Source organism: Sorex fumeus, unplaced genomic scaffold (genome assembly GCF_029834395.1).
Source record: "Sorex fumeus unplaced genomic scaffold, SorFum_2.1 ptg000086l, whole genome shotgun sequence".
Lineage (NCBI taxonomy): Eukaryota > Metazoa > Chordata > Mammalia > Eulipotyphla > Soricidae > Sorex > Sorex fumeus.
In genome coordinates this window covers 34,813,151-34,840,876 of record NW_026606143.1, presented here as the reverse complement: position 1 = coordinate 34,840,876, position 27,726 = coordinate 34,813,151, and the positions used below count along the sequence as shown (strand labels likewise).

The 27,726-nt window shown below is 43.8% G+C and overlaps 1 protein-coding gene across 2 annotated transcripts in view; it reads left to right on the top strand.

Annotated features, from left to right (window-relative positions):
- REPS2 (RALBP1 associated Eps domain containing 2) overlaps positions 1–20,873 on the top strand; it is a 252,371-nt gene extending 231,498 nt beyond the window's left edge. For both annotated transcript variants that reach the window (XM_056131290.1, XM_056131289.1), the window contains exons 15-18: positions 2,691–2,774; positions 4,140–4,267; positions 17,557–17,662; positions 20,674–20,873. In XM_056131290.1, the coding sequence (XP_055987265.1) occupies positions 2,691–2,774; positions 4,140–4,267; positions 17,557–17,662; positions 20,674–20,742 (387 nt within the window). In that variant the 3' untranslated portion in view covers positions 20,743–20,873. The remainder of the gene's footprint in view (positions 1–2,690; positions 2,775–4,139; positions 4,268–17,556; positions 17,663–20,673) is intronic.
- Positions 20,874–27,726: the final 6,853 nt, after the last annotated feature.

Here is a 27,726-nt window from a genome sequence, read left to right as displayed (position 1 = left end):
ATCTGAAGCTCATCCCTAGCTTTCTGGCACAAAGCTGATTTTCTCCATCCTCTTCCTGGGGTCAAATCAGGCCCTGGTGAGGCTCTACCTGATTCCCGCCTTCTGTGCTCAGTAAGTACTAACCCATTTGGATCCAGTCATGGGTTGATGGTTCGAGGGCTTTGGAGCTCCCAAACTTCTTCCTAAAGAGATTGGAGGTTGGAGTCAGCCTGCCATAGTGCTATGGAGGATTTTTTTGGTTGCTTTTTTTGTTCTTCCGATCAGAGCTAGAAAACACAGCCCGTTTGTGAATTAAAAAAAAAAAAATATTCAGGGGCTGGAACAATAGCACAGTGGGTAGGGCATTTGCCTTGCACGCAGCCAACCCGGGTTCGATTCCCAGCATCCCATATGTCCCCTGAGCACCGCCAGGGGTAATTTCTGAGTGCAGATCCAGGAGTGACCCCTGTGCATTGCCGGGTGTGACCCAAAAAGCAAAAAAATATATATATATTCAGCAGCAAAAACTCATGGCAAGTGCCTTAAAGCATGCACAGTGTGTGTGGGAGGTGGGAGGGGAAACATTGGTGGGTCTCTGAACTAGCCTTTAGCCATGTTGCGTGTCTGCAGAGCGATTTTAGACACGGGAGTTGTTGGGAGGCAACTTGTAGCTGGGCTGTGGACATTAGGGAACAGGTGGGGTTGCAGTGGGCGGGAAGGCCCAGTGACAGAACGTGGGGCCGGACTGCGCCACCCCCCTCAGGCTTTGAGGTGCTTGCAGGCTTGGGAGTAGGAACTCTGACCCCGCGGATGCCAGGGTCAGGAGCTTTTTTGGGTTTGCTTTGGTTTGGGGGCTATAAAGGTGGTGCTCAAGGTTTTGTTCTGGCTCTGTGTTCAGGGATCACTTTTTTTCCCTTTTGCTTTTTGGGTCACACCCGGCAATGCTCAGGGGTTACTCCTGGCTCTGCACTCAGGAATTACTCCTGGCTGTGCTCGGGTGACCATATGGAATGCTGGAAATCGAACCCGGGTCTGCCGCATACAAGGCAAACGCCCTACCTGCTGTGCTATCACTCCAGCTCCTCAGGGACCACTTTTTTAAAAAAAATTTTTATTAGTGAAACACCATGGGGTACAGTTGTAGACTTACAAATTTTTGTGCTTGGGTTTCAGTTATACAGTGATCCAGTACCCATCCCTCCACCAGTGCCCATTCTCCACCACCGCTGGGAATCAAACTGTCTCTTTGGACCAAGATGGGTGCTTGGCAAAAGCAGACAAGGGGGTTGGTATGCAGAAGGCCTGAGAGGCGAGCAGGTGTCTGCTAAGGGGAGAGGAAGTACCTGAGGCCAGATCCTCAGAGCGGGCCAGTAGCCACACTTACTGACCATTGGGAGGGCTGCCTTAGGAACCACGTAGGCAGGCCACGGCCATTGGGAGCTGTGGGTTGTATTTGTGGAGATATGGGTTAACTTGCACATAACTGGCCCTCGTGCAGAAATCACTGGACTTGGGTCTGGAGAGACCGTACAGACAGGTAAGGCACTTGCCTTGCTCACGGCTAACCCAGTCTCAACCCCCAGCATCTCATATTTTCCCCTGAGCCTCACCCGGAGTGATTCCTGAGTAACCCCTGAGCATCGCTGGGTATGGCCCCCAAACAAAACAAAACAATTGGATTCACAAAAAGGGGTGACTGGTGAATGATAATAGGAAGATTGAGAGATCAAATTTGGGGGATCAGAGCCTTCTTCAGTTTACATCAGTGTGTGCCCTGCATAACTGGTCCAAGGACCAGCGCTTCTAACCAAGGTGGCTTCACATTCACCTGGTAGCAGGCCACGTTAGTGGTTGCAGACCACCGCTCTAGTGCGGAGAACATCGAGGATGAAGGACAGTTTGGGGCTCAGTTTCCCCGAGGCCCCTGCCTGCTCACTGCGTGGGGCCTGTTGGTCTGCACAGACCTCAAAAGATCGCAGCCACAGCCTGTTGTTGTATATGTGCTCACGGATCCCAAACCACCCCCCTCTGCAGCCCCAAGCTTTTTGTTTACTCCCACCACTGCACGGCCCCGGCACCTTCTTTAAGGTAGAGGCAGGCCCAGAGTGTTTGATTATGTGCAAGCTCGTCTCGTTTCCAATTGCAGCGTCAAGAAATTATGACTGTTGCTTTTGTTCATGCTTGTGCTGAAATGTTTTTTGTTCCTAGGCCTATTTTCCACAATAAGCCTTGTTAATTTTAGTTTGAGCTTGTGAAGCAGTAGTAATCTTGCAGCGTGCGCGTGTGTGTGTGTGTGTCTGTGTGTATGTGTGTAGTTAGAAGAGAAGTATTCCTGATTCCTTTTTACTAAGGTTACACAGTACTGAAAGAGGGATGGGAGGAAAAAGGAACTTCTGTGGAAGATCTGCAGGCCTGACCGTGCGGGGCTACTTGTCTGCATGGTCTTCCCAGTATCAGGTTGTCATATTGTGTTTTATTTTTGTTTGTTTGTTTTTGCTTTTCTTGGGTCACACCCGGTGATGCATAGGGGTTACTCCTGGCTCTGCACTCAGGAATTACTCCTGCCGGTGCTCAGGGGACCATATGGGATGCTGGGAATTGAACCCGGGTCGGCCTTCTGCAAGGCAAATGCCCTACCTGCTGTGCTTTTGCTCCAGCCCCCACGGTGTCATGTTGATGCATTTCTACCTTTCTGTGATCCTTTGCTACAGTCTGAACCAGCCTCCGACGGCGAGGGACCCTCCCAGCAGAGCAGAGCCCCCTCCCAGCCTGCAGAAAGTAGCCCAGCAAAGAAGGTAAGTTGAGCGAGCGGGACTAGACCCTGGCCGTTGGGTGTGGCAGCCCTGAGCTGCGGCCGCTGCTAGCCCCGCCTTGGGGAACCCTCACACTTGGGGTTTCTTCTGAAGACGACGCTCCTGGCTCCTGAGGATCCTTGCACTTGGCCTTGGTGTCGCTCACAGTCTGTGTTTCCCTCTCCCAGCTTCCAGCTCAGGGGGGCGGGCTGACAGCATGAAGAGGATGAAATGGCTGCTGTTACCAGAATCTCACACACCTGCTAAACCTTTTGGAGCATCTCGGGGGCCTTGCTAAGCCCCCCTCCCCCACCTTTAACCCTTGTTTTACGGTCTCTTCTTGCAGCCTGCTTTAGCCATGTCACGTGCCACGGAGCTCTCTGCCCGCCCCGCTTCCCCCTGCAGGCGAGGCAGGGGTTCCAGGAAGCAGGCTGCTTTCATCTTCCAGAAAGCAGCTCTTACATTCAGCTTTGTGTATGAATTGACCAGGTCCCTTGCAAACGCATAGAAATGCCCCGTATGTCACAAGACTGCCAAGTAAGACCAGCACCAGTATTGACCTTCAGTTTAAAAACTCTCTTGGGGGGAGGGGGGGGCTGGAGCATTAGTACAGCGAGTAGGGCATTTGCCTTCCATGCGGCCGACCCGGGTTCAATTCCCAGCATCCTATATGGTCCCCTGAGCACCTCTAGGAGTGATTTCTGAGTGCAAAGTCAGGAGTCAGCACTGAGCATTGCCAACTGTGACCCAAAAAGCCCCCCCCAAAAAAGCTCTGGGGAGCGGGGCATGTGGGAGACCCTGGCTTCATCCTCAGTACCACCAGAAATTAATGTGATAAAACCCCGGCTATTGAGATACAGCATTTTCAGAAATCAGAGGGGCTGGGGTGATAGTACAATGGGTAGGACACTTGCCTTGCATGCAGCAGACCTGAGTTTGACTCGTGATATCTCACATGGTCCCCTGAGCACTTCCGGGAGTAATTCCTGAGTGCAGAGTTCAGGAGTAACTCCTGAACATCATCAACTGTGACCTCCCCCCGCAAAAAAAAAAAAAAAAAAAAAAAACTTAAAATTTTTGTAAATAAAAGAAAGGGAGGGAAGGACAGTGGGTTGCTAGAATGTGGTTTCTTTTTCCTTTCGGATGACAAAAGAAATGGAGAAACTCTAAGCAGAAAGAAAGAAAGGCTGAAAGATTTGAGACACGTGGCCTGGCCCAATGCTGAGCCTTTGCCTCAACTCTAGCTCTGTGACCACAGCAAGCGGATGTGCCCCGTGGGACAGGCCTTGAGGAAAACGGACTGTGGGCCTGGTGACAGGGTGTATTTTGGTTGTGACATTCCTTGTGTGTTGATTTTTTGATCTCCAGGACTCATCCCATTCTCAGCAGCCGCCCTCCAAGCCCATCCGTCGGAAGCTGCGAGCTGAAAACCAAGAGCCCTCTGCTGGGGGTCCGGCTTCGGTAGCGACTGCGAAACCCCACCCGACAGTCCAGAAGTAAGTGGCACAGATAAACAAGGACAGCTTGCAAAGTTCCCTTTCAATCTGCAGGTCCCTGCCATCCAGCATTCATTTATTTTGAAGCCAAGGGGTGGGGCTTTGGAGTGTGGTCTTACCTTACTCACCTCTACCCATCACATGGAGGGGCTTTAAGGTGTTGGACTTAACCTGCCCCAGGAGGACTTTGTTGTGTTTCATAAGATTTGATTCTCTTCCCTTCTCTCTTCTTCAGTATTTTTCCTAGGAAGGAGACAATAATAGTACCAATGTCAGTTTCCCTTATTTTCCACATTTTGTCTCCATGTTCTCCTGGAATAGATGACTTCATGACCAACTTCCAGTCGATGAGGAGTTTCACTTGTCCCTGGGGGAGGTAGGGGCTCCTATAAAGTGCTCAGGAAGCTCCAGGACCACTCCTGATGACCCTCGATCCAACGTGTTCAGCCTGAGAGTTTACTGTTTGGGCCTGCTGGTATAGAACTGCTGAGGCCCAGCAGTGCTAAGAGCCACCCGGAGCACAGTTAACCGTGTTGGGGGGGTCTTGGGCTATGCTCAGTGGTGCTTACAGTGCCAGGGATTGAGTTTAGAGCCTCATGTGTGCAAGGCATTTATTCCAACCCTGTCAGCTATTTCCCCAGTTCCAACATGTCACTTCTTTTTAGTGTTTTCAATGTACAGTATCACGTCATCTGCAAATAGTGATAGTTTGACCTCTTCATTTCCAATATGGAATTTTCAATCCCTTTGATATCTTTTTCTTGTCTGATTGCTATGGCAAGGGCTTCCAAAACTATGTTGAATAAGAGTGGCAATAGTGGACATCCTTGCCTTGTACCTGATCTGGAAAAAAAGGTTTCAGTTTTTTTCCTATTAAGACTATTGCCTTTAGGTTTGTTGTCGATGGGTTTGTTGTAGCTGACCAATATTTGAGGTATGTTCCATTTGTTCCCATTTTTTGAGGTCTTTTTTGAAATCATGAACCCCTTGTCCTGTTTTCAAATGACTTAATTAATACACAGGTCACCTACCATTTTTTTTTTTATAGAATGAGTGATTCAGTGGTTTTAGGATATTGACATGGCTGTGCAATTACTACCACACTCTTAATTCCAGGATATCGTCATTATCCTGAAAGGAGGTTCCATGTACTTAGCCATCAGTCATTGTTCTCCCCTTCCCTTATCAGCCTGAGACAACCTCTAATTTACTTTCTCTCTTTCAAGATTTGCCTATTTTTAACATTTCAACTAAACAGCATCATGCAACATGTGGTCTTTTGTGCATGGCTTCTTTCACTTAGCATAATGTTGTTAAGGTTCATCATTGGTGTGGTATAATTTAGAACTTCATTCTTTTATATAGCACTATCGCCCTATCCTCCCGTTGTTCATCGATTTGCTCAAGCGGGCCCAGTAACGTCTCCATTGTGAGACTTGTTGTTACTGTGTTTGGCATATTGAATGTGTCATGGGTAGCATTCCAGGCTTTGCCGTGCAGGCGAGATACTCTCAGTAGCTTGCCAGGCTCTCCGAGAGGGGCGGAGGAATTGAACCCGGCTCAGCCAGGCAGGCTGCGTGCAAGGCAAGCGCCCTACCACTGTGTTATTGCGTAACACTGTGCCACATTTTAGGTCACCATGTGTCAGTGGGTGGACCTTTGGGTTTCCACTTTCAAGCTAATAACAATAATGCCAGTCACTACTTGTGAACAGGTTTTTGTGTGACTTCTCTTTTCATTTATCTTGAGTATATACTAGGAGTATATACAATAATAAATTGCTGGATCATATGGCAAGTCAATATGTAAAACTTGGAGAAGCTGCCAAACGGTTTTCCACAGTGGAAACAGCATTTTAAAGTCTTCCTAGTAATGAAAGAGTGTTCTTATTTTTATTTTTTCTTTCTCTTTAGGGGAGGGGGTTGGGCGACACCCAGCGGTGCTCAGGGGTTACACCTCACTCCATATGCTGGAATCACTCCTGACAGTGCTAAGGGGGCCATGTGGTATGCCAGGGATTGAACCCAGGGCAGCTTCATGCAAGGCAAATGGGCATTCCTGCTGAACTGTATTGCTCCTGCCCAGGTTCTGACTTGTCTTCTTATTTATCTGTGCTTGTTATTATCCGTATTGTCCGTAGAGTGGGTATGAAATAATGCCTTGTGGTTTTGATTTGTGCTTCTTTTTCTTCTTTTTGGGGTTTTGTTTTTTGGCCAAAGCTGGCAGTATTCAGGGCTTGCTCATGACTCTGTATTGAGGAATCACCTTAGCTCCTGTACTATCTCTCCAGACTCATATTTGTATTTCTTAAAAAACTAATAATATTGACCGTCTTGCCAAGAGTTTATTGGCTATTTGTGTATTTTCTTTGAAGAGATACCTACTTAGATCACTTGCCCAATTTTCCTTGGATTATTTATCTTTTTTAGTTAGATTTAAAAAATATATTTTGGTTACATGTTTCTTGTTAGGTATATAATTTGGCAATTGTTTTCTCCCATTCTGTAAGTTCTCTCTCTCTGTGTCTCTCATTCTCTCTCTGTCTTGGTGTTATTTTGGTCTGCGAAGGATTGAACCCAGGGCTTTATACATGTGAAGTTGGATCTACCACTGAGCCACATTCTGTGCCCTCTTAAATGTTTTTCAGTAGTGGGAATTGAAACCAGCTTCTTGATTTCTTGGTTGCTTGCAGCATGATGTCTTTTTCTTTTGTCACTTGTGCTTTGGTATCTTAGCAAAGAGAGCAGCACCACGTCCAGGTTCAGAAGGGTTTGTTCCTATGTTTGTTTTCATAGTTTCAGGTCTTACACTAAGGCCTGTGGTCTATTTTGACTTTAGTTTTGTGCGTAGTATGAGGGAAGGGTCCAACTTCCTTGTTTTGCATGTAGATAGTCTGTCCAAATGCCATTTTTTGAAAGGAGATATAATCTTTTATTGCCTGTTCAGTGACTGTTCCTCACTGCCATATTCTCTTGCTATTTAGGTGACAGCTAGGTCAGGCTGAGGGAGGCTTACTAGTAACACATATAGTGCTCTCACTGATAGGAACCGAGGCTTATTTGGAGGGGGTGGGGACAGGAACTTACTATAGCTTACTTCTTTGCCCAGGCCAGTTTATTTTGGAGTTATAAGGAATGACTTTGCTTTATTCATTTTTCAAAATCTTTGGGAGAGAGACAATTGGACACATGATGGTTTGTCTCTATCTTTTCTGAGAATCCTTTGTCAACCAGGATTCTGGGAAAGAACTAAAGTCTGACGTTCAGAGACAGCATTATACTTAGCAAGCTAACCAATTTCCATTTATAGTGGTCCTTATTTTGTATCATTTGGGGGGAGGTTGAGAAAAGAGGTACAAGATGTTCTCTAAATTCTGTAAGAGAGCAGTAGTGATAAAGGTTAAAAAATGTACTCATTACCAGCTGGAAATAAACATCAGACTGGCCTGTTATACAAGGAACACATTATCCTTCAGAGAATATCATTGTGTGCCTACTCTTAGGGCAGAGAAACTAATAAAACCTTCTCTCCGGAGAGCTGCTGATTTCAGTTATGAGTAATGTCGAGCTTTCAGATTGCTTCCTCATTAATGAGCTGCCCATTAGGACGGAAGTGGGCTTTTCTCAGAAATAATGTGGGATGCTTAAATTTGCTCCCACATCTCATGAATTTGCTAAGAACGAGCTTTGGGTAAGAAGAGACTTGTTCAAGTCATGTGGCCCAGAAACTTCAGAATCTATGGTCTGAGCCGTTGAGTTGACATGGGAGGTGGCTGCTGGAGCTTCTGGAAGTAAGGGGAGTAGGGGTGGAAGGAGGCTATCTATCCCCTGCCTCAATAAGACCCCAGAGTTCCCAATTTGGACACCGGGTACCTGAAGTTTCTCAAAGTTTGGTGTCTCTGTACAGAGTATTAGTGAAACAATACTCTTAGCAATACTCTTAGCAATAGTTGAACCATTGGTGTGGCTGCAGTGGTAGGGTGTGGGGCTGGGGCTACTGGTAGGGCAGGGAACTTGGTCTACCCCGCTCCTGAGTGTGTTTCTCTCGATGTACCGCTTAGCGCACACTGAAACATGGGCAAGTCAGGGAAATGTAGTTCCCATATTGCTTCCCAGGTGACAGGACAGCCGCCTTGCACCTGTGGAGGGTGAAGTGTCAGTAAGAACAAGGAGGCACGCCCATAAATTTGGTAGGCTGGCTTGCCACAAGCCCTGAGTGGATACTGCCTCCCGCTGCAACAGTTTTAAACAGAGATGACACCATCAGGCACGGCCAAGTCCCCACCCACTTTACTCTTTCCCTCCTCTTTCTCTTTGGGGAACACACCCATTGAGGCTGGCCTGAAACAGCAAATAATAAAGCCGAGCCTGAAGAGACAGACTCGAAGCATTTCTTTGGAAGATGAGGCAGGTTTCAGCATGCTTTGTGGCATGCTTGAGAGGGATTGGGGGCTTGATCCTGTGTGTTCTTTAGGGACCGTTAGGCTGCAAATACTGAAGAGCAAGTCAGGCCAGCAAAACCCATATTATTTTTTTAATTAATTTATTTTTGTTGAATCACCTTGATATATAGTCACAAGCTTTCATGTTTGAATTTCAGTCCAACAATGATAAACATCCATCCCTCCACCAGTGTACATTCTCCACCACCAATGTCCCCAGTATACCCCTGCTTTTTGATCCTCCCCCTGCCTCCATGGCAGACAATTGCCCCCATACTCCCTTTCTACTTTGGGGCATTATGGTTTGCAATACAGATACTGAGAGGCCATCATGTTTAGTCCTTTATCTACTTTCAGCACACATCTCCCATCCTGAACGATTCCTCCAACTATCATTGTCTTAGTGATCCCGTCTCTATTCCAACTGCCTTCTCCTCCAGCTCATGAGACAGGCTTCCAATTATGGGGCAACATTCCTGGTCCTTGTGTCTATTGTCCTTGAAAACCCATATTCTTTATTTTATTTTGTTTTGTTTTTCTTTTTTGGGTCACACCGGCAATGCACAGGGTTTACTCCTGGCTCTGCACTCAGGAATTACTCCTGGCGGTGCTCGGGGGATCATATGGGATGCTGGGAATCGAACCCAGGTTGGCCACGTGCAAGGCAAATGCACCCTACCTGCTGTGCTATCACTCTAGTCACTCTAGCGCGCTGCCCCCCACCCCGCCCCATTCTCTATTATGACTCGTGGAAGCCAGCGGCAGGAGCATGTTGCCAGAGAGGGCTCCTCATGCCGCTCTATCTTTTTAGAGCCTGTTTGCCTTCTATTATTATTATTATTATTATTATTGTTATTGTCATAATAATAATCATTATTATGTCATAATAATAATGATTATTATTATGACAATAACAATTGTCATATGACAATAACAATAATAATAGTTATTATTATTATTATTATTATTGGGCTGAAGCGATAGCACAGTGGTAGTGCGTTTGCCTTGCACGCAGCCAACATGGCTGACCCGAGTTCGATTCCTCCGCCCCTCTCGGAGAGCCCGGCAAGCTACCGAGAGTATCTCACCCCCACGGCAGAGCCTGCCAAGCGACCCGTGATGTATTCGATATGCCAAACACAGTAACAAGAAGTCTTACGATGGAGACGTTACTGGGCCCGCTCAAGCAAATCGATGAACAACGGGAGGACAGTGACAGTGATTATTATTATTATTGCCCGGCTTGAGCAATAGCACAGCAGGTAGGGCGTTTGCCTTGCATGTGGCTGACCTGGGCTGACCAGGGTTCGATTCCTCTTCCAGCTACTGAGAGTATCTCACCCGCACGGCAAAGCTCCCCGGGATGTATTCGATATGCCAAAAACAGGATCAACAAGTCTCACAATTTGTTGTGAGATGTTACTGGTGCCCGTTCGAGCAAATCAATGAACAACGGAGGACAGTGCTACAGTGCTATTATTATTATTATTATTATTATTTTCTGTGAAGATTTCTCATCGAACATCCTCCAAAAATTACATTTTCACCATGCATAGTCTGCAGGGAAGTGAACTCTTAACCCTAACCCCCATCCTCAGAGCAAGCATCTGGGCCAGCAGCCCCCATTCGGGAGGGAACATAGACGTGAGACAAAAACTGCCTGCCTGGGGGCGCAGAGATCCCCAAGAAGAGAAGAGAGGAACTCTTTCAAGCTGGGTTCACATCCCTTCAAGCTGGGGGTAGTTTAAGGAAGGGCAGCCAGTTCTGGTCAATACCTTTTAAAAAAGTTTTTCATTACACGATTCATAGGAAGTTTCAAAAGTAGTGCACACAATATCTGTGTATCTCACACCTAGTTGTTCCCGGTGTTTATATTCTCCTTTTTTGGTGGTGGTGATGGGGGGGGGGTATGCTCAGAGTTTGTTTCTGGCTCTGTACTTGGGGATCATTCATGGTGGGCCAGAGGATGGTGCCAGAGATCGAACCTGATTCTACTGCATGCAAGGCAAATGCCTTACCTGCCGTACTATCACTGCACATGCCACTCCCTGCCCCCCCAGTCCCTGCCCCACTTGGTTCCATTCTTACTTGTCCTTCGTGCAAAGTAAACCCAGGACCTTGGTGTTGGAACAGTCAGTGTGCATAGACCTATGCCATCTTACATGTGTAGGGGCCTGTTGCTTTGCTGATATGGAGATACTGAAGTCTCTTATCCCTACAGTTTTCTATCTTTATATTGTCTTTTGGAGAATTTCATAGAACTAAAATTATATAACCCAGATCTTTTGTCTTTGGACTCTTCCTTCTAGCATAATGCCCTTGATAGCAAGTTGCTCTGTGTCTCACTCACTGCTACAAAACAGTATTCTTTTTTTTTCTTTTTGGGTCACACCCAGCAATGCTCAGGGGTTCCCCCTGGCTCTGCACACAGGAATTACTCCTGGTGGTGCATAGGGGGCCTTATGGGATGCTGGGGATTGAACCCAGGTCGGCCACATGCAACGCAAACGCCCTACCCACTGTACTATCACTCCGGCTCAGCAGTATTCTTTTTTTTTTTTTGCTTTTTTTGGGGGGAGGGGGTCACACCCGGAGATGCACAGGTGTTACTCCTGTCTCTGCACTCGAAATTACCCCTGGCGGTGCTCAGGGGACCATATGGGATGCTGGGATTCGAACTTGGGTCGGCCTTGTGCAAGGCGAACGCCCTACCCGCTGTGCTATTGCTCCAGCCCCCCCAGCGGTATTCTTTATGGCCTGGATGGCTGCGTGCTGTTTGCCCACACCCTGTTGAAGGACATCTCTGTTGTATCTAACTGTTGAGAATTACCAAGAAGTCTGTTCTTCTCATCCGTGTGCAGCTTCTTGGGTGCATCTGAGCTCTTATTTCTTTGGCATGCGTGTCCCAGCATGTGCCTGCTGACTTGTGTGGTCAGTTGAAGTTGAGTTTTAGCGGCACTGTCAAGCTGCTCTCAACAGTGGCTGTGCCTTTGGACAGTTCTCCCCGCAGTGGGGGAGTGATTTGGTTGCTGCGCATGCTCACCAGCCTTTGGTTTCATTGATCTGTCATCTGAGGTGTTCTAATGGTCATGGCGTGCTATTCTGTTATGGTCTCAATTTGCTTTTTTCCAGGGGTTGTTAATGTAGAGCAGCTTTTCATGTGTGTTTGTGATCATCGGTAGATTCTCTTTGGCGAAGAATCTCGTGTCTTATTCAATTTTCTATTTGAATTTTTTTTCCTATTGAGTTTTGAGAGTTCTAGATCCTAGCTTCCACATGGAGTCTTGTAACTCTGAATTTTTAAAATAAAATTTTTTATGATTATCAGTAAATTAAAAAATATATTTAGATCTTGTAAAAATTTCTTGGACAAAAAGGGGTTATGAGTGGGAAAAGGTTAAGAAGCCCTGCTCTAAATCCCAATTGGTTGTCAAGGGTTGAGAGGAAGTACAGTGGGTATGGCCTTGCATGCAGCTGACCCAGCTTTGATTCTTGGCACCACATATGGTCCCCTGAGGCCTGCTGCGAGTAAGTACAGAGCCAGGAGTAAGCCCTGAACACATCCAGGTGTGACCCAACAACTTGCCTAGTCTGTCCCCACCCACCAAATCAGTTGTTGAGTCTGGAGGGCAGGTATTTTCTCTACAGCTTAGCTTTTCATCCTCTTAACAAGGGTTTTTTGTGCAAAAGCAAACTTGTTTTTGTTTTGCTTTTTGAGTCACACCCAGCCAACCAGGGGTTACTCTTGGCTTTGCACTCAGGAATTACTCCTGGTGGTGCTCAGGGGACCACATGGGATGCTGGGTCGGCTGTGTAGAGCAAACGCTTTTAAACTGTTGATGAAGTTCAGTGTATGGCTATCTTTTTCTTTTGAGTCTTATGCTTTTGGGGTTACATCTAAAAACTTTTCACCAAGCCTAGGGCTTGAAGACTTTCCCTTAAATTTTCTTCTAAAGTTTTTTTATTTACATTTGTGACTGTCTTGTGTGATTTTTATAAAAGAGGTGAAATTTGCATCCAGGTCTACTTTTTTTTTCCTGTAAGACTGAATGGCTTTAGCATTGTTTATCAAAAAGGCTGTCCTTTTTCCATTAACCGTATTTGTTTGAATTTATTTTGGGGTCCTCTGTTCTGTTTCATCGATATATGTATTTTTTTCCTTTGCCAGTCTTATTTTTTGTCTTCGCCCTCAGTCACAATAATATAGTTACATAGTGAACCTTATATTTCTCCCACTTTATTACTGTTTTTAAAAAATTCTTTTTAACTATTTAAATTGCCTTGGCTTTCTATATGTAAATTTTAGAATATTTCTGTCTCGAGTTACAAAAACCTTGCTAGAATATTGATAGAAGTTGTATAAACTATACAATGTACCTCTATGTCAGTCTTTATTTGCATCTTTATTGAGTCTCTTCAATCCATGAATATGTTTCTCTATTTACATTGATTCTATTTTGACTTTCTTAGTGTTGTGTAGTTTTCAGTATGTGAGTTATGTATAGGTCTTACTATATCTGAGGACTTAATTTTGAGTTTTTGTACATGATGCCATTTTTAAAATTTTGATTTTCAAATGTTTATTGTTAGCTTATCTAATGATGATTGCTTTTTGTATGCTATTTATTCCAAAAACTCCCTTGTGTCTTTACTGAAATGTCATTAGTTTTAGGAGTATCTTTCTTCTCCCTGAGGTCTGTCAGGATCTCTCTGCATATTGGTGGCACCAATAATTAAGGTCATGGCATCTAAGTCACTGAGTCATTTCTGGGCCCCTCTAGGAGTTTTTAAAAATAGTTTTCTTGAGATTTTCTACAATGACTATCAAGTTACCTGCAAATAGGTACCATTTAATTTCTTTGTTCCCATTATGTGTGCCTTTAATTTCCTTTTCTTGCATTAGTGTGTTGGCTAGGGCTTCTAGTACTGTGTTGAAATACTGCTGAGAGTAGAAATTCTTGCCTTGTCCAAACTTAGGAAGGCATTCAGTTTTTTGTTAAGTATGATGTTAGGTGTTTTCCATTCTTTTTCTGGTAGAATCTCTTTATTAAGTTGAAGAGGTTTACATACAGTCATAATTATTATTATTATTATTATTATTAATATTTATTGAATCACTGTGGAAAAAGTTACAAAGCTTTCAGGTTTAAGTCTCGGTGATACAATGATCAAACACCTTTCCCTTAACCAGTACTTATTTTTCACCACCAAGAACCCCAATATACCCCCCTCCCACCCATCCCAATGCCTGTGAGGCAGATGATTTCTACTTAACTCTCTATCTACTTTGATTACATTCATTATTTCGACAAAAAATGCACCATTATTGTTTAGAGTTTCCACCCAACAATCAGAACTGCTGAAAAGGCATTGTGAAATAATTTGTTTTCTATAGCTGGTTATGAGAACCATATGATGTAGCACGGCTGCAATAGTGGCCGCGCGATTTTGGATTTCTTATATTTTACTTATTAAGTCTGGAGGGATTTCTGCCAACAGCCAGATAATTACGAGATTGGTTTCTCTGGCTCTGAAGTCATGACCGTGCCGGACAGCCGCTCGGGGTGGGGGGGGCAACTCGTGACCTCGGTAGGGCATGAACATGAAGGATGAGCCGGTAACACCCCACTTCCCATGAGGTTGCAGTTGCCCCGTCATTGCCGGCTCATACCTGGCTTTCCAATAAGCTCTGAGGTGATGGCCACCTTGCTCCGGGGGGGGGGGGGGGGAGGCAGAAGGGAACAACACCCTTTCCCTCTCAGGGAGGCATGGTACCGTGGATTAACGCATAGTCCATTCACTTTTCTGCTGCAAGTGTCGGGCTCTGCATTAAGTCCTTGTGCCTCTGGAGCCATGGCCATGTTGGAGAGCCGCTCGTCGGGGGCAACTCGTGACCTCCCATAATTATTTTTTTAAAAAAGAATAAATGGAGTTGAATTTTATTAGATGCTTTATTTTTACATCAATTGATACACTCACATGCTTTTTCTCATTTCACTTGCTAAGGTGGTAGATTTCATTGATTGTTTTTGAATACTGGATCAGGTTTTTTTAATCAACTTAGATTTTATTATTATTATTATTTTTACAGACTTACGAACTTTTGTTTTTACATTTTAGTCATACAATGATCAAGTACCCATCCCTTCACCAGTACCCATTCTCCACCACCAATGGTCCCAGTATCCCTCCCACCACCCCCACCCCGGATCACGTTTTTTTTTTTTCTTTTTGAGTCACACCCGACAATGCACAGGGGTTACTCCTGGCTCTGCACTCCTTACTCCTGGCAGTACTCAGGGGACCATATGGGATGCTGGGAATCAAACCCGGGTTGGCCGCATGCAAGGCAAACGCCCTACCCACTGTGCTATCACTCCAGCCCCTGGGTCAGTTTTTTATTCCTAGAGTAAATTACATTTGCTTATGATATATACATTTCATATATTGCTGAATTTTACATGGATTTATTTTATCTATATAAATTATATTATATATTGATTTTCATATATTGCTGAATTATATATATATTTTTTTCCAAAATAACTGTTAAAGATTTTCCACGAGGGATGTTGTGTCTTGCTAAGGCTTTTGCTCTCCAAGTCCTTTGGCTAGAGAGAGAGAGAGAGAGAGAGAGAGTAGGGTTTTTGTGGGGAGGTTTATTTTTGGTTGGAGGAAAGTCTGCACTCATTGCCACTCATTGATTGCCAACGTCTCCAATATCCTGTCAGGAATATATGAAGCAAAATAGAAAATTCACTTAGGAAGGCTTTGGGCTGGAGTGATCGAACAGTGGATTGGGCATCACATATGGTCCCCTGGGCCCTTGCCAGCAGTGGTTCTTGAGTGCAGGAATAATCCCTGAGCACTGCCAGGTGTGGCCCAAACACCAAAATAGAAGTAACAAGGGCTTCAACTTTGCTTGCAAGGTTGTCTTCTGAGAACCTAAAATTTGAGTGTGTCCTCATGGTCTCATATTAATATAGTGTTTACTGTGAAGGAGAAATAACTCAGGCAATTTACCACTTTGTGTTTATCTGTGTACTTAACTTTCCTAGCTTGTCTTTATTCCACTTTTGGGAATTATCTTATGTTTATAAAGTCCTGGACTTTATTTTAATTGGCAGAAGCAACAGGGGTAGTGGGGTTGGGAACTACACCCTCAGTGCTCAGGACTTTCTTCTAGTTCTCTGATGAGGGATCACTCCTGATGGTATTTTAAGGGACCATATGTGGTTCTGGGGATCAATCCAGGGTTGACCACATGCAAGGCAAGCACCTTAACCTAGGGACTCTGGTCCCAGTTCTGGATTTTAACTGTACTTAGTGGGTCTACTCCATCTTGTCTTGTAATCCCTATGTGTACCTGCATATGCATGTAACTGGAGCATTAACTGGTATTTCTCCAGAAACCATAAAGTGCCAGGGATTGAACTCAGGGACTTGGCATGCTAGGTATTTGTTCTCCCACTTGAGCCCTATCCCTCCATATTTTCTTAAAGTTGATTTTGAAGTTGCTCCCCTACATATATGGGTGAAACATTAATCTTTAAACTTGTTGAAGGGCGTGTATCTTCTACAGATTAGTGGAGTGGCTAACAGAGTGTATATCCGCAGTGACTCTTGATCAGATCCCTACAGATGTCCCATTTCATTTCATTCCCTATGTTCTAGAATTCATCTCCCAGTGATTTCAAATGTTTGTTTGCTCAAGAAATGAAAGATGTGGAGTTCATGCCCAATTCAATCAGCTTAATCAAGGGCTAAATGAATAGCAGTACTCCTACATTTAAAAAAAAAGAAAGAAATGAAAGATGTCCTTCAGCATTCAGTATTGTTACAGGTTTTAGATTGTACGTCATAGAACCATACTGAGTTGTTGGCCCAATCTGGACAGTTTGGGGAGAGGGTGCTAATCATAAGTACTAGACAGTAATGGAGACTGTCCTGGGCAAAATCATTTCGATGGTCACATTAGTTTCACATTTTCTGTGGATTTACTGACTTAATTTGGGAATCCTGGTGTTAAACTCTTTCTGTGGTTTCCCTCAAGTGCCACAGTTGTGTGTGTGGCATAGTCACTGTGAATTCACACAGTGCGCACACAGTCATTCCTGGGAAGGAAGGTTGGTACTTTCGGCTGGCTATGCTAATATAGGGGCTGGAGCGATAGCACAGCGGGGAGGGCATTTGCCTGTACATGGCTGACCCAGCCAACCCAAGTTCGATTCCTCTGCTCCTCTCAGAGAGCCCGGCAAGCTACCGAGAGTATCTCACCTGCACGGCAAAGCCTTGCAAGCTACCCATGACGTATTGGATATGCCAAACATAGTAACAACAAGTCTCAAAATGAAGACATTACTGGGCCCACTCGAGCAAATCGATGAACAACGGGAGGACAGTGACAGTGACAGTGACGTTAATAAAGGAGTTTTGCTAAAGGGAATGTAGAATCTCTCCTTTTCCTTCAGTTTGTCTACGGGGGCCACCTGCATACCATCAGTGCTTCCAAAAAAAAAAATCGCATATGGTTCAGATAGTTCTAGGAAGAAATACTTAAATGTCTTGAAATAAATGGAATGCAAGGAATCTGAAAAGGCCCGATGCTTGGCTTTTTTTTGTGTGTGTGTGTGCTGTAACATGGGAATTACTTTAGGTGTGAACTAATACAACTGACGGAGATTTTTCCTGTGCCACCCACCTGGCTGTGAATCAGTGTTACTCTGGGAGCCTGGTAATGTGAGGGGCCCGTCAGCCTCTAGTCTCCCCTGAATCATAGCATCCCGAGCTGCCTGGGGCCAGACCTTTCCACTGTGTCCCTGAACTGCCCCTCCCTGCTTTCCTGCAGGCAGTCCTCCAAGCAGAAGAAGGCCATTCAGACGGCTATTCGCAAAAACAAAGAGGCCAATGCCGTGCTCACGCGACTCAACAGTGAACTGCAGCAGCAGCTCAAGGTAAGCAACTTTGGGAGTTCGGATGGTCAGCCCTTTCATGGCCTGGTCTTCGGGTGGTTTGATTTTGGGCGCGGGGGAAGATGGATTTGGGGTTTGCATCTGACAGTGCTCACTTGGGTCCTTGCTGAGGGATGACTCGTGGTGGTGCTTGAGTGCCATGGATCAAACTGGGCTCAGCCAAGTGCATGGCAAGTGCCTTACCTCTGGCCCAACGAATGCCACTGAATTGATATATATTTTTTTCTTTTTGGGTCATACCTGGCAATGCACAGGGGTTCCTCCTGGCTCTGCACTCAGGAATTACTCCTGGCGGTGCTCAGGGGACCATATGGGATGCTGGGAATCGAACCCGGGTCTGCTGCGTGCAAGGCAAACACCCTACCCGCTGTGCTATTGTTCCAGCCCCTGAATTGATATTTTTTTTAATTGATTTTGGTTTTTGTTTTCTGCCATGCTATGAATCAAACCCAGGTTTCACGCATACAAGACATGCATTTTACCACTGAGCTGCACCCTCTGATGTGTTTTGGGGGGCAGAGGATGAACCCAGTGCCTCATATATGCAAGCCATTCCCACTCAACTAGATTTGCAGCCCTTCACTGGTGGTGGTTTGTTTTGACGATATTACATAAGAATATGGTTCCATTCTTGATGGTTAGACCTGAGCTTTGCTCTCAGACTCCTTTGGAAGGCAGAGAATTTCTGCATTTGGGAAGCTCCATGAATTAGCTGTGAAGGGCTTAGAGGAATCTTTGTAACCACATCTGGAGGCTGCATTTGATGTGTTAGGTAGAAGGCTAGGAAATGTATTAAAAAGGTTGCTTGGAGCATCTGTGTAGAGCTTCTAGATAAACCCGTAGTTTTCTTGGGTCCTTAATGAGTGATGTTAGACATACTCAGTGAAAGAAGGTAGTGCAGGTACTATCAAGGCAGCCCCTTTGTTCCTCGCCAATGGTTCTATGTTACCTTCTCCAGGACATCGCTTCCCTACTTATCAGCTGCTTCTCCTCACCACTAATCTCACCTATACTTGCTCTAACAAAGAACTGCAGAATGGCAGGCATTTATCTTTCCAGTCTTGAGATCTCCGAGTCTGAAATCAAGGTGTCAGCAGAGCTATGTTCTCTCTCTGAGAATTTTCAGGGACTCCCCTTTTTTCCTTCCTTCTTCTCAGCTTCTGGTAGTTGCTGGAAATTTCTGGTGTTTCTTTTGTTCTATTTTGGGAGGAGGGGGCATGCCACTCCCATTTCTGGGCTCAGATGCTTGCTCCTGGCAGGGCTCAGGGGATCGTGTGTGGTCCGGGAATCAGACCCGGGTCAGCTGAGTGCATGGTAAGCATCCTGTGTGCTGTACCATCTCTCTGCCCCGCTCCCAGGCTTTTCTTGACTTAGAGATGCATATCTTCCATTTGTGTATCCAGTGTCAGCTGTGTCTTTGTGTTTGGGTCCAAATGTCTCTCTTTCTTTTATAAAGACACCAGTCTTTGCACTAGTGCTCACCCGTAGGAACCAGTGTCTCTTTTTAACTAGATTACATCTACAAAGATTCTGTTTCCACAGCAATTCACATTCATAGGGATTGAGACTACACTTTGTCTTCTCAGAGTACACAGTTCTGCTCGCTACATCTCCCAAGTCTCTACTGGATAATTCCCACCCAGACATAAACATGCTTCAGCAAAGGTATCCTTCTGATACCTTTGTCAGCATGTCCAATTGGTTTGAGACTCAAAATGTATCCAGAATCCATCCACATATATCCCACAGTAATAATGGGAATAATAACTATAGCTGCTACCCTGAAGCCACTTTCCTTTCTTGCCTTGGTCCATACTGTAACCACCCAGTTGTGTCTTTCTTTTACTCTTGCTCTATTATAATCCTCTCTTTACATGGTAGAGAAGTCACACCTTAAGCTCTAATTTATGCAAGGGCCTAGATGAAATGTTGGTAGAGGGACAGTTTTTTTCATCTCTTGTACCTGACTAAGTATGGTACTAGATTAGAGGTGAGAGGCTGCAGCTAGAAATTTAGTCCTGATGGCTCACCTCCTACTATTTAGGAACCTGATACTCTTTTTATTCTCCCTCTAGGTCACCTTTTTCTTTCTTTTTAAAAATTATTTATTCTTCTTATTTTTATTTTATTGATTCACCATGAGATACAGTTATAAGCTTTCATGTTTGAGTTACAGTCACACAGTGATCAAACACCCATCCCTCCACCAGTGCACATTCCCCACCACCAGTATCCCCAGTATACCCCCATTTTCCCCACCCTCCCACTGCCTTCATGGCAGACAATTGCCTCTCAGTATCTGCACTGCAAACCATAATGCTCAAAAGTAGGCAGGCCACCTTTTTCAATTTTTAATATTTGATTTCACTTTGGTTTGGAGGTCATACATAGCAGTGCTCAGGACTTACTCCTGGCTCTGTGCTCAGAGGTCACTCTTGGCAGTGCTAGAGGACCATATGTGGTGCTATGGATCAGGGTCAGCCTTTTGATTTGTTTAAATGTCATTCTCTATCGTCACTGATCTTATTAAAAATAAGGCTGGTGTTAAGGTGTTGGGAGAAAATCAGAGGTTATGTCAGTCAGTTGCATTTCATCATCTTCAGAAAGGATTTGAGGGATTAGAATTGTGAATTATCTTTTATCTAGTCCTTATGTTTTTGAGGGGTGGTATTGGGAGTATACCCAGCGGTACTCAGGACTTACTCCTGGCTCAGTGCTCAGGGATCACTTCTAGAGGTTCTCCAGGGACTACGTGCAGTGCCAGGGATTGAACTGAGGTTGTTCCTGTACAAGGAAGTGCCTTACCCACTGTACTGTCTCTTCACCTCCTAGTTACCAGCTTTCAATTTGCTTTCTTGTTCGCTTGACCTTGAATCATAGGATACCTAACTAGGGGTCCAGTGGTAAAAGTTCTTTTTTAATATTTGATGATGTAGGGATGAATCCATTGAATGACCCCTTGCTTTGTTTTTCTTCTGTTTTGTACAATGTAGGAAGTTCATCAAGAGCGCGTTGCTTTGGAAAACCAATTGGAACAACTCCGTCCAGTCACTGTGCTGTGACCTGTAAGATTCAAGTAACAGTCTGTGATATTTTCTGCCAAGATCTTTCATTTGATTGTTCCAACCTACCTGAGTACTTGTCATAGTTGTTGGCTGTATCATAAACAGGGCTGGGGCTATAACCCAGAGATTTAACACATGTCTTTTCTGATGCTGGGTTCCATCCCCAGTGCTGTCAAACAAACAAACAAACAAACAAACAAAAACCTGAGTGTGGAATATATTCCGTATCACCTTTTCTCTTGTTCTTATATTTCACTTGTGCATTTTACTGTGGTGGAAAAAGTACAATTGATTTTCACAGTTGAAATCGTAACTATCAGTGGAATTTATCTCCTGTTCTTAAGTACTTCCTCAAGGTGTTAGATGTTGCTCCTTACCAAAAATCAATCTTCTAGCAAATAATACTTAGAGCATTATTTATTTAAAGAATTTATGATTTATACAAAACCGTATAGCCCAGTACCTTCTAGGTGCCTGTTTTATTTTTGTATATATCATAATATCATATATAGTTGGATGAATAATTATAAAGTATACTCTACACTTCGTATAGTATACGGAGTAATTGGGATTCCAGCTGGATAGTCTTTGGCATGATGAAAATTAAAACTAAAATAAAACAAAAGCGTCAGATTCAGACTGACATTGTGCCCTCCCCTACTATATGCCAAAAATCGCTTGTCTAGTGCCATTTTGGTATTATATTTAGCTATAAATAATACATGGCTATTGTCACCTATCGAGTGTCAGAGACTTATGGGTCTTTCCACCTCTGTTAAGTAGAAGTTTTGTCAGTGATCTGTTTAACTTGGCTTGGTCATCTACTCAAACAACTCAGTCCTTTCAGTAAATTTTAGGGCAACAGCGATCTGTTTTAACTGCCTTGCCCAATCAAATTAAATAAATAGTTGTCAGAGCTCTACTTTTCTCCTGCATGGGATCTGTGTAGATGCATGCATTTGGAAACCACCGATCAAATATGAAAGGCTGATGACACTGTTTGGGTTGAGAAATACTTTGTTGTTTAAACCCAGGTATTCAAACAAGAGAAGGGATAATGGTTATTATCAACATCAATTCAGCCACCTTAGGTTGTTATTTTTGTCTTTGTTGTTTTAACCTGGTTAAAAGTATATTGAGTATGAAGAAATGATGAAAGAAATCAATCCTCACACTGGATATATGACTATTTTGTTCTCTGTGAAGTGTGCCCTGGGGGAAATGATTGGTTTATATGCATTCCGGAGGAGCCCAACTGACTCCAGTGTAAGTGATATAAAACAGTAAGCTTGAATTCTTGGTAGCTATTGCTTCTCCTGAGAGCTCCAGTTGAAAATGGGAATTGACCAACCCCCACAGGGTTCAGGTATAGCAACTTTGACATCCTTTTGAGAGCCAGATAGCAAAGCTCTCAGACATTTTGCTAATTTAGCCATTCCTAGGAAGGAGGGCTAGGGTGTGTTCCCAGGGTTTTCTGTACAGTGATAGAAGATAGGTTTGCAGTTTGTGGGATTAAGACTGATTTCAATAGAGTTGACAACTTTTAGAAAAAGTGGTTATCTAATGTTTCCTTTTTGCATTGGCAAGTTTTATCCATAGCCTAATGGCAGAAAAGAAAGACTCAAACAGATGGTGTTTTTCAAGGAAAAATGAATTGTTGAGTCTTATTCTATGCATCGTAAAGGCTTTTTTGAATTGATCTGATTTTGTGAAAAACCAGGAAAAGGTGACGTTTTTCCCTTATCATTTCCTCTTAGCTACTTTTTTGTCTGTGGGAAAGATTTTGAGTAAGTTTAAACTCTTCCCAATATCATGAATGGGTCATTGCAGAATTTTTTTTCCCTTTATTTTATTTTATTTTATTTTTTTAAAGTTGTAGATTTACAATTTTTTGTGCTTTGGTTTCAATTATACAATGATCAGATACCCATCCCTCCACCAGTGCCCATTTTCCACCACCATGGATAATATCCCTCCCACCCCCATCCCCCCATCCCCCCTGTCTCTGTGGCAGGGCAATCCCCTGTGTTCTCTCTCTCCTTTTGGGTGTTGTGGTCCATTGCAGAATTTTTAAGTCGCCTCTTTTCCCATGTTCTGAGATCTGGGAACAGAAGGAAATTTTCTGAACTGGGTTCCTATTTCAGATGTTGCTGTTAAGTGGTCTTCACTAGGATCCTGTAGTCCTAAGGATGAAAGCACAAGTGTTGACAGCAAGCCTTTTGGGTCCCTCCGTGTCCTTTGGATGTGGAGTTAGTTGCTTTTGCTCCCTCCTCTAGATCCTTTGACACAAAACAGAATGGTAGATATGTGGAATGGAGGTGTGTGTGTGTGTGTGTGTGTGTGTGTGTGTGTGTGTGTGTGTTTATGTTGTGATCAAGACAGATATTTGCTCTGTTCAGGACCTAACTATTTTATAAATATCAGAGAAGTACTTTAGCATGATTGGGAGAGGAGACAGCTTAGCTAGAAGTTGTGCCTGTTTTGCTATCATTGGAAATGATGTCAGAGAGGCCTTCCAGCTCATCTTCTGCACTTTGTATGTGGACCCCCAGAAGTGCAGTTCCTGGCTCAGGTTTCCATGAAAGAGATAGCTAAAGCCAGAGTTGGAATACTAGCCCAGATCTTAGTTAAATCCTTAGCCTCGAACAATACTGAAAACAATTCCAGAGGCTTTCTTCTGTTGACCACGCTGAATTTTATTGACTCTATTAATCTTGAACCATGAAAACTGGTTTTAATGAATTTTAGATTTAGGTGTTTCTCTTGGATTAAAGCAAAAATAAAATCTGAAGGGAAAGAATACGATCGAACTATTTGTTCTTCTGAACACCTCACCTTTCATGATACAATAAATTACCCTGAGTTTCTTGGCAGAACTTTTGACAGCTGTTGCTTTGAATGGATTCCATTCCTGTATTCCTTATGGGAGTTTGTTTTTAAAATAGACTACTGTGATTGAAATGAACTCAATATGCAGTAAGTTATAGTTTTCTTTGGTTTCTTGGGTCACAAATGTTCAATTTCAGCATATTTTAGGGAATGTAATCAAAACCATGATTTTTCCTTTGATTTCCTACTAGTGTCTGGACTATCATAAAGCATTCTTCTCTACATATGTGACTTGATTCTATAGCCTCTTTCTAAATGATACTCTCTCTTTCCTGGAAGGAGACCAATAGCAAAGTAATCTAGAATGTATGTATTTCTTGCAGTTAGAGTAGGTATTGCCAATATCTTCACCTGAAGCAATAGTCGGGTATCTCAATTAGAGTATCTCACACCTAGAGCTACAAAGCATTTGTTTCACACAAACTAGAATAGCCCCTTCTGACTAGATATCACTAAGACAACATGCTTTTTAAATATATAAAAGAATATTTCAAATAACACAATAACCACATCTTTGCATATTACTGGTAAGTAGGCATCTTCTGGTCATAGTTTAAATATTATGAATGTGAAAAAAAATAAAGTGTTACTTGTAAGATATTTTTCTCCTGTAGTTAGACACCATAGCTTAGGTTTCTCTTTCTAATTGGTTTACTCTGTTTCAAATGTGCTTTTCAAAAACTCCAATTTCCAGGAATACCTTGACTTTATTTACCCTTAAGTTATGGGTGTTTTGTCAAATTTATTTTTTACATCAGTGTGGTTCAAGTTCTAGTAAGTAGTGGAGATTTGGACTTTTGGAGTTGTGAGTTGGCATATCTTGCTGCTGTTGGCATCAGTGGGAAGTCTCCCTTAGCTAAGGGAGACTTCCCACTGATGCCAACAGATCCATCACTGATAGAAATTTGCATGTCTTACCTTCTGAGCCACCCACTTCACTTGTTTATAAGAAGATGTGCATCTAGTTAAGTGAACCTCGCAAGAGGAATCATAAGAATAGCAGATTGAAAACCAGGCTGTGAAGCAACACAAGCAGATTTTAAGAGCTGCTTCCCTCCCTCCAAAGTAGGCTTTCAGAGGTTGCCTTACAGTTGTTCCTTGAGAGAGCCAGTGTTAGTATAAGCACATTATCCAAAGTTCAGAGTTACTTTGGGCTTGCATAGTTATTTTTTATGTTTTATAACATAAATGATGATAAAGGAACATTTTCTAAAGAGTATCTTATCATAGGGTTTTCATTGAGAGAATTTGTCCTATTTACAGAAGCCTTGCTCTGCCCTTGACAATTGGGGAGTGTTTTGTGTATGTGCGTGCGTGCGTGTGTGCGTGTGTATGTATGTGTGGTGAGCTGTCTTGTCTTGCTCTAAGCTAAGTTCATGGGCATGGGGGCTTATAGAAAGGGAGTCTGGACTTGACTTGGAGTGGGGTGGTTTTCATAAGAAAATGTTATGTGCCAGTTGTTCTGAACCACTCTGTTGGACAAGAGTACTAGACCCTTCAACTCCATCAGGGAATGCCCCGGAAATGGAGCAATTGGTGCGGTGACCCCATTGTACTCAGGGTGGCTCCACTGAGTTGTGTTCTCCTTTGTTTTGAAGCAAGTTGGGGGGGGGGGTAAGTCCAACTGCACCCACCTTGGGCACTGGGGACACTCCTTTAGTACTGCCGTTCTTTTTGTCTTCAGCACAAATGAGATGTTCAAGTGAGCCAGAGGCAGGAAGAGCCATTTTAGTCTTCATGGCTGTGGGCCAGGTGAGATAATGAGCAGATGGTCTATTTTAATGTGGAAAGTAAAAAAATGTATATTTTTTCACTGCAGGTAAAATAAGCAACAGCAAAGTATATATTTGAAGCTTTCTGTCTTTTCATGATAATGTGCTAACAAGTTGTGTTAATATTTTACTCAGCCAGAGACTCATTCATTTGCTAAGCTCTGGGAACATTATATGTATATAAACGTAGATAAATATAGGGTACCCTATATTTGGATTGTGACTTGTGCACTCAAGCTAACCTTATTGCCTCCTTTTCACACTTGCTGGAAAGTCTGTGAAGAACATAGTAGGTTAAGAACCTCCAACTGGAAAATGTACATGATGTGAAACTGGGGTGTTATGTTAAAAATAAACGTATGAAAACTATGTGTGGCTTATGTGGAGTCTTGGTGTCAATATATTGGAGTCTGCCTTTGGTCTGGTACATTCAGCACAACTGACATGAAAAGAAGATGAAGGTCTTTCCAGTTCAAGGCTAAGTCATGGTTACTTTCATTTCCTGGTGGTCTGAACTAAGGTCTTCAGTTCCTGTACACCATAAACATTGGAAAATTACAGAGCATCATGGGTAACTCACTATACACCTACACTAATCACACACATACACCCCCCCTATACACATACACACACATCTATGTATATATATGGCCCCTCACAGTATATTTTAAAGATATCCTGATTTTTATATTTTAAAGATCTCCAGTTTTTGTTTTAGGAGCACACCTGGTGATGCTCAGAGGCTATTCCTGGCTCTGTGCTCAGAAGTGCCCCCTAGTGGTAGTCAAGGGACCCATTTGTGGTGCCAGGGTTTCCAACTGGGGTTAATTGACTGCATGCCTGGCAAGCACCTCACCTCCTGGATTATTGCTCCAGCTCCTGAATTCAAGGCTTAATTTAATGTGAGGCCAGGTTACTTGCTTCATCTTGTCAATATTGTTCTTGTTAAAAAATGTCCCGGAGTTGGAGAGATAGCACAGTGGGTAGGGCGTTTGCCTTGCACGTGGCCAACCCGGGTTCCATTCCCAGCATCCCATATGGTCCCTTGAGCACCACCAGGAGTAACTCCTGAGTGCAGAGCCAGGAGTAACCACTGTGCATCGCCAGGTGTGACCCAAAAAGTTAAAAAAAAAGTCCCCTTGCTAGTGTCCTCAGCTGGAAAAGGGGTGAAGGAGGGGACATCAGGAATAGGCTGCCTTAAAATGCCAGCCGTAATCTGGCACTCCCCTTGTAGTATTTGCATTTTAAATTTGGGCAATTTCAGGAGACATCATTTTTTTCTAACAAGTGGGATATGATTCCGTATTGTGAATGCAGCTAGTAGGCTACACACAGATGATCTTGTCGTTCCAAATGCCAGGCTAACTCTGCAAAAATTACCCATGCGTTGACTTGAAAGCTTGAACTGGGGTCTCCCAGGCCCTGGCCTTTTCGGAGCACTGATGAGGAACACTGACTTGAGAGATTATCTAGGCAAGTGGTTTCCAAAGTGTGTATCAGCAGTATCAGCCTGGTGGAGGTGGGGAAGGAGGGTGGGCTTACTAGATATGAAAATTATTTCACCCTACCCCAGACCAGTTGAATGAGGAACTCTGGGAGTGGAATCTGTTCTTGACAGCTGCCTTTTACAGTTAAAGAAACTGGTGCAGAGAGACGAAATGGAGTCATCTAAGGTCCTTGCTAATTCAGAGCAAAGGATAAAAATGTTCCCAGGGCAGACAGTGTTCGCTTACAAGTTTGTTCCCTGGCCTTGCCTTTCCTGCACAGATATTTACTGTGAACTAGAGATGAAAACCACAAGACAAAATCTGTTTCTGCAAGGAGATTAGGGAGTTGCAGGTGACTTGCAGTGCATTGTGAAATAGGTACCTTGGAGTCAAGGCTGAGGGATGGATGTTAGGGGATACAGGCTGCTTTACCAAAATACCTCAGGCTTTCTACAGTGAGAGTTGACTTCTTACCTTAATATCCGGAGTCAGTGGTTTTAGTGGTGCCATTTTCTTTGCACTTTTCCTAATTCCATCCATATGCACCTCCATCTTCTTCAGGGGCAGAGTGGAAGAAAAGAGCCAGTGAGTGGAGAAAAGAGACTGCATGTAGGCAGAATAGTTTGTCCTCACAGAAGTGACACACATCATCTTTGTGCATATTTCTTGACATTCGTCATATTACAACAGTTAACTGCAAGGGATATTGGGAAATGTAGTCTAGCTGTGAGCTCAGGAGGAAAATGAGGTGAGTCTACAATGTCCCCCTGAAGACACAGAGCCAGACTGTCCTGAGAACGCACAGAAAGGACACCTTATTCATATCCATAAGG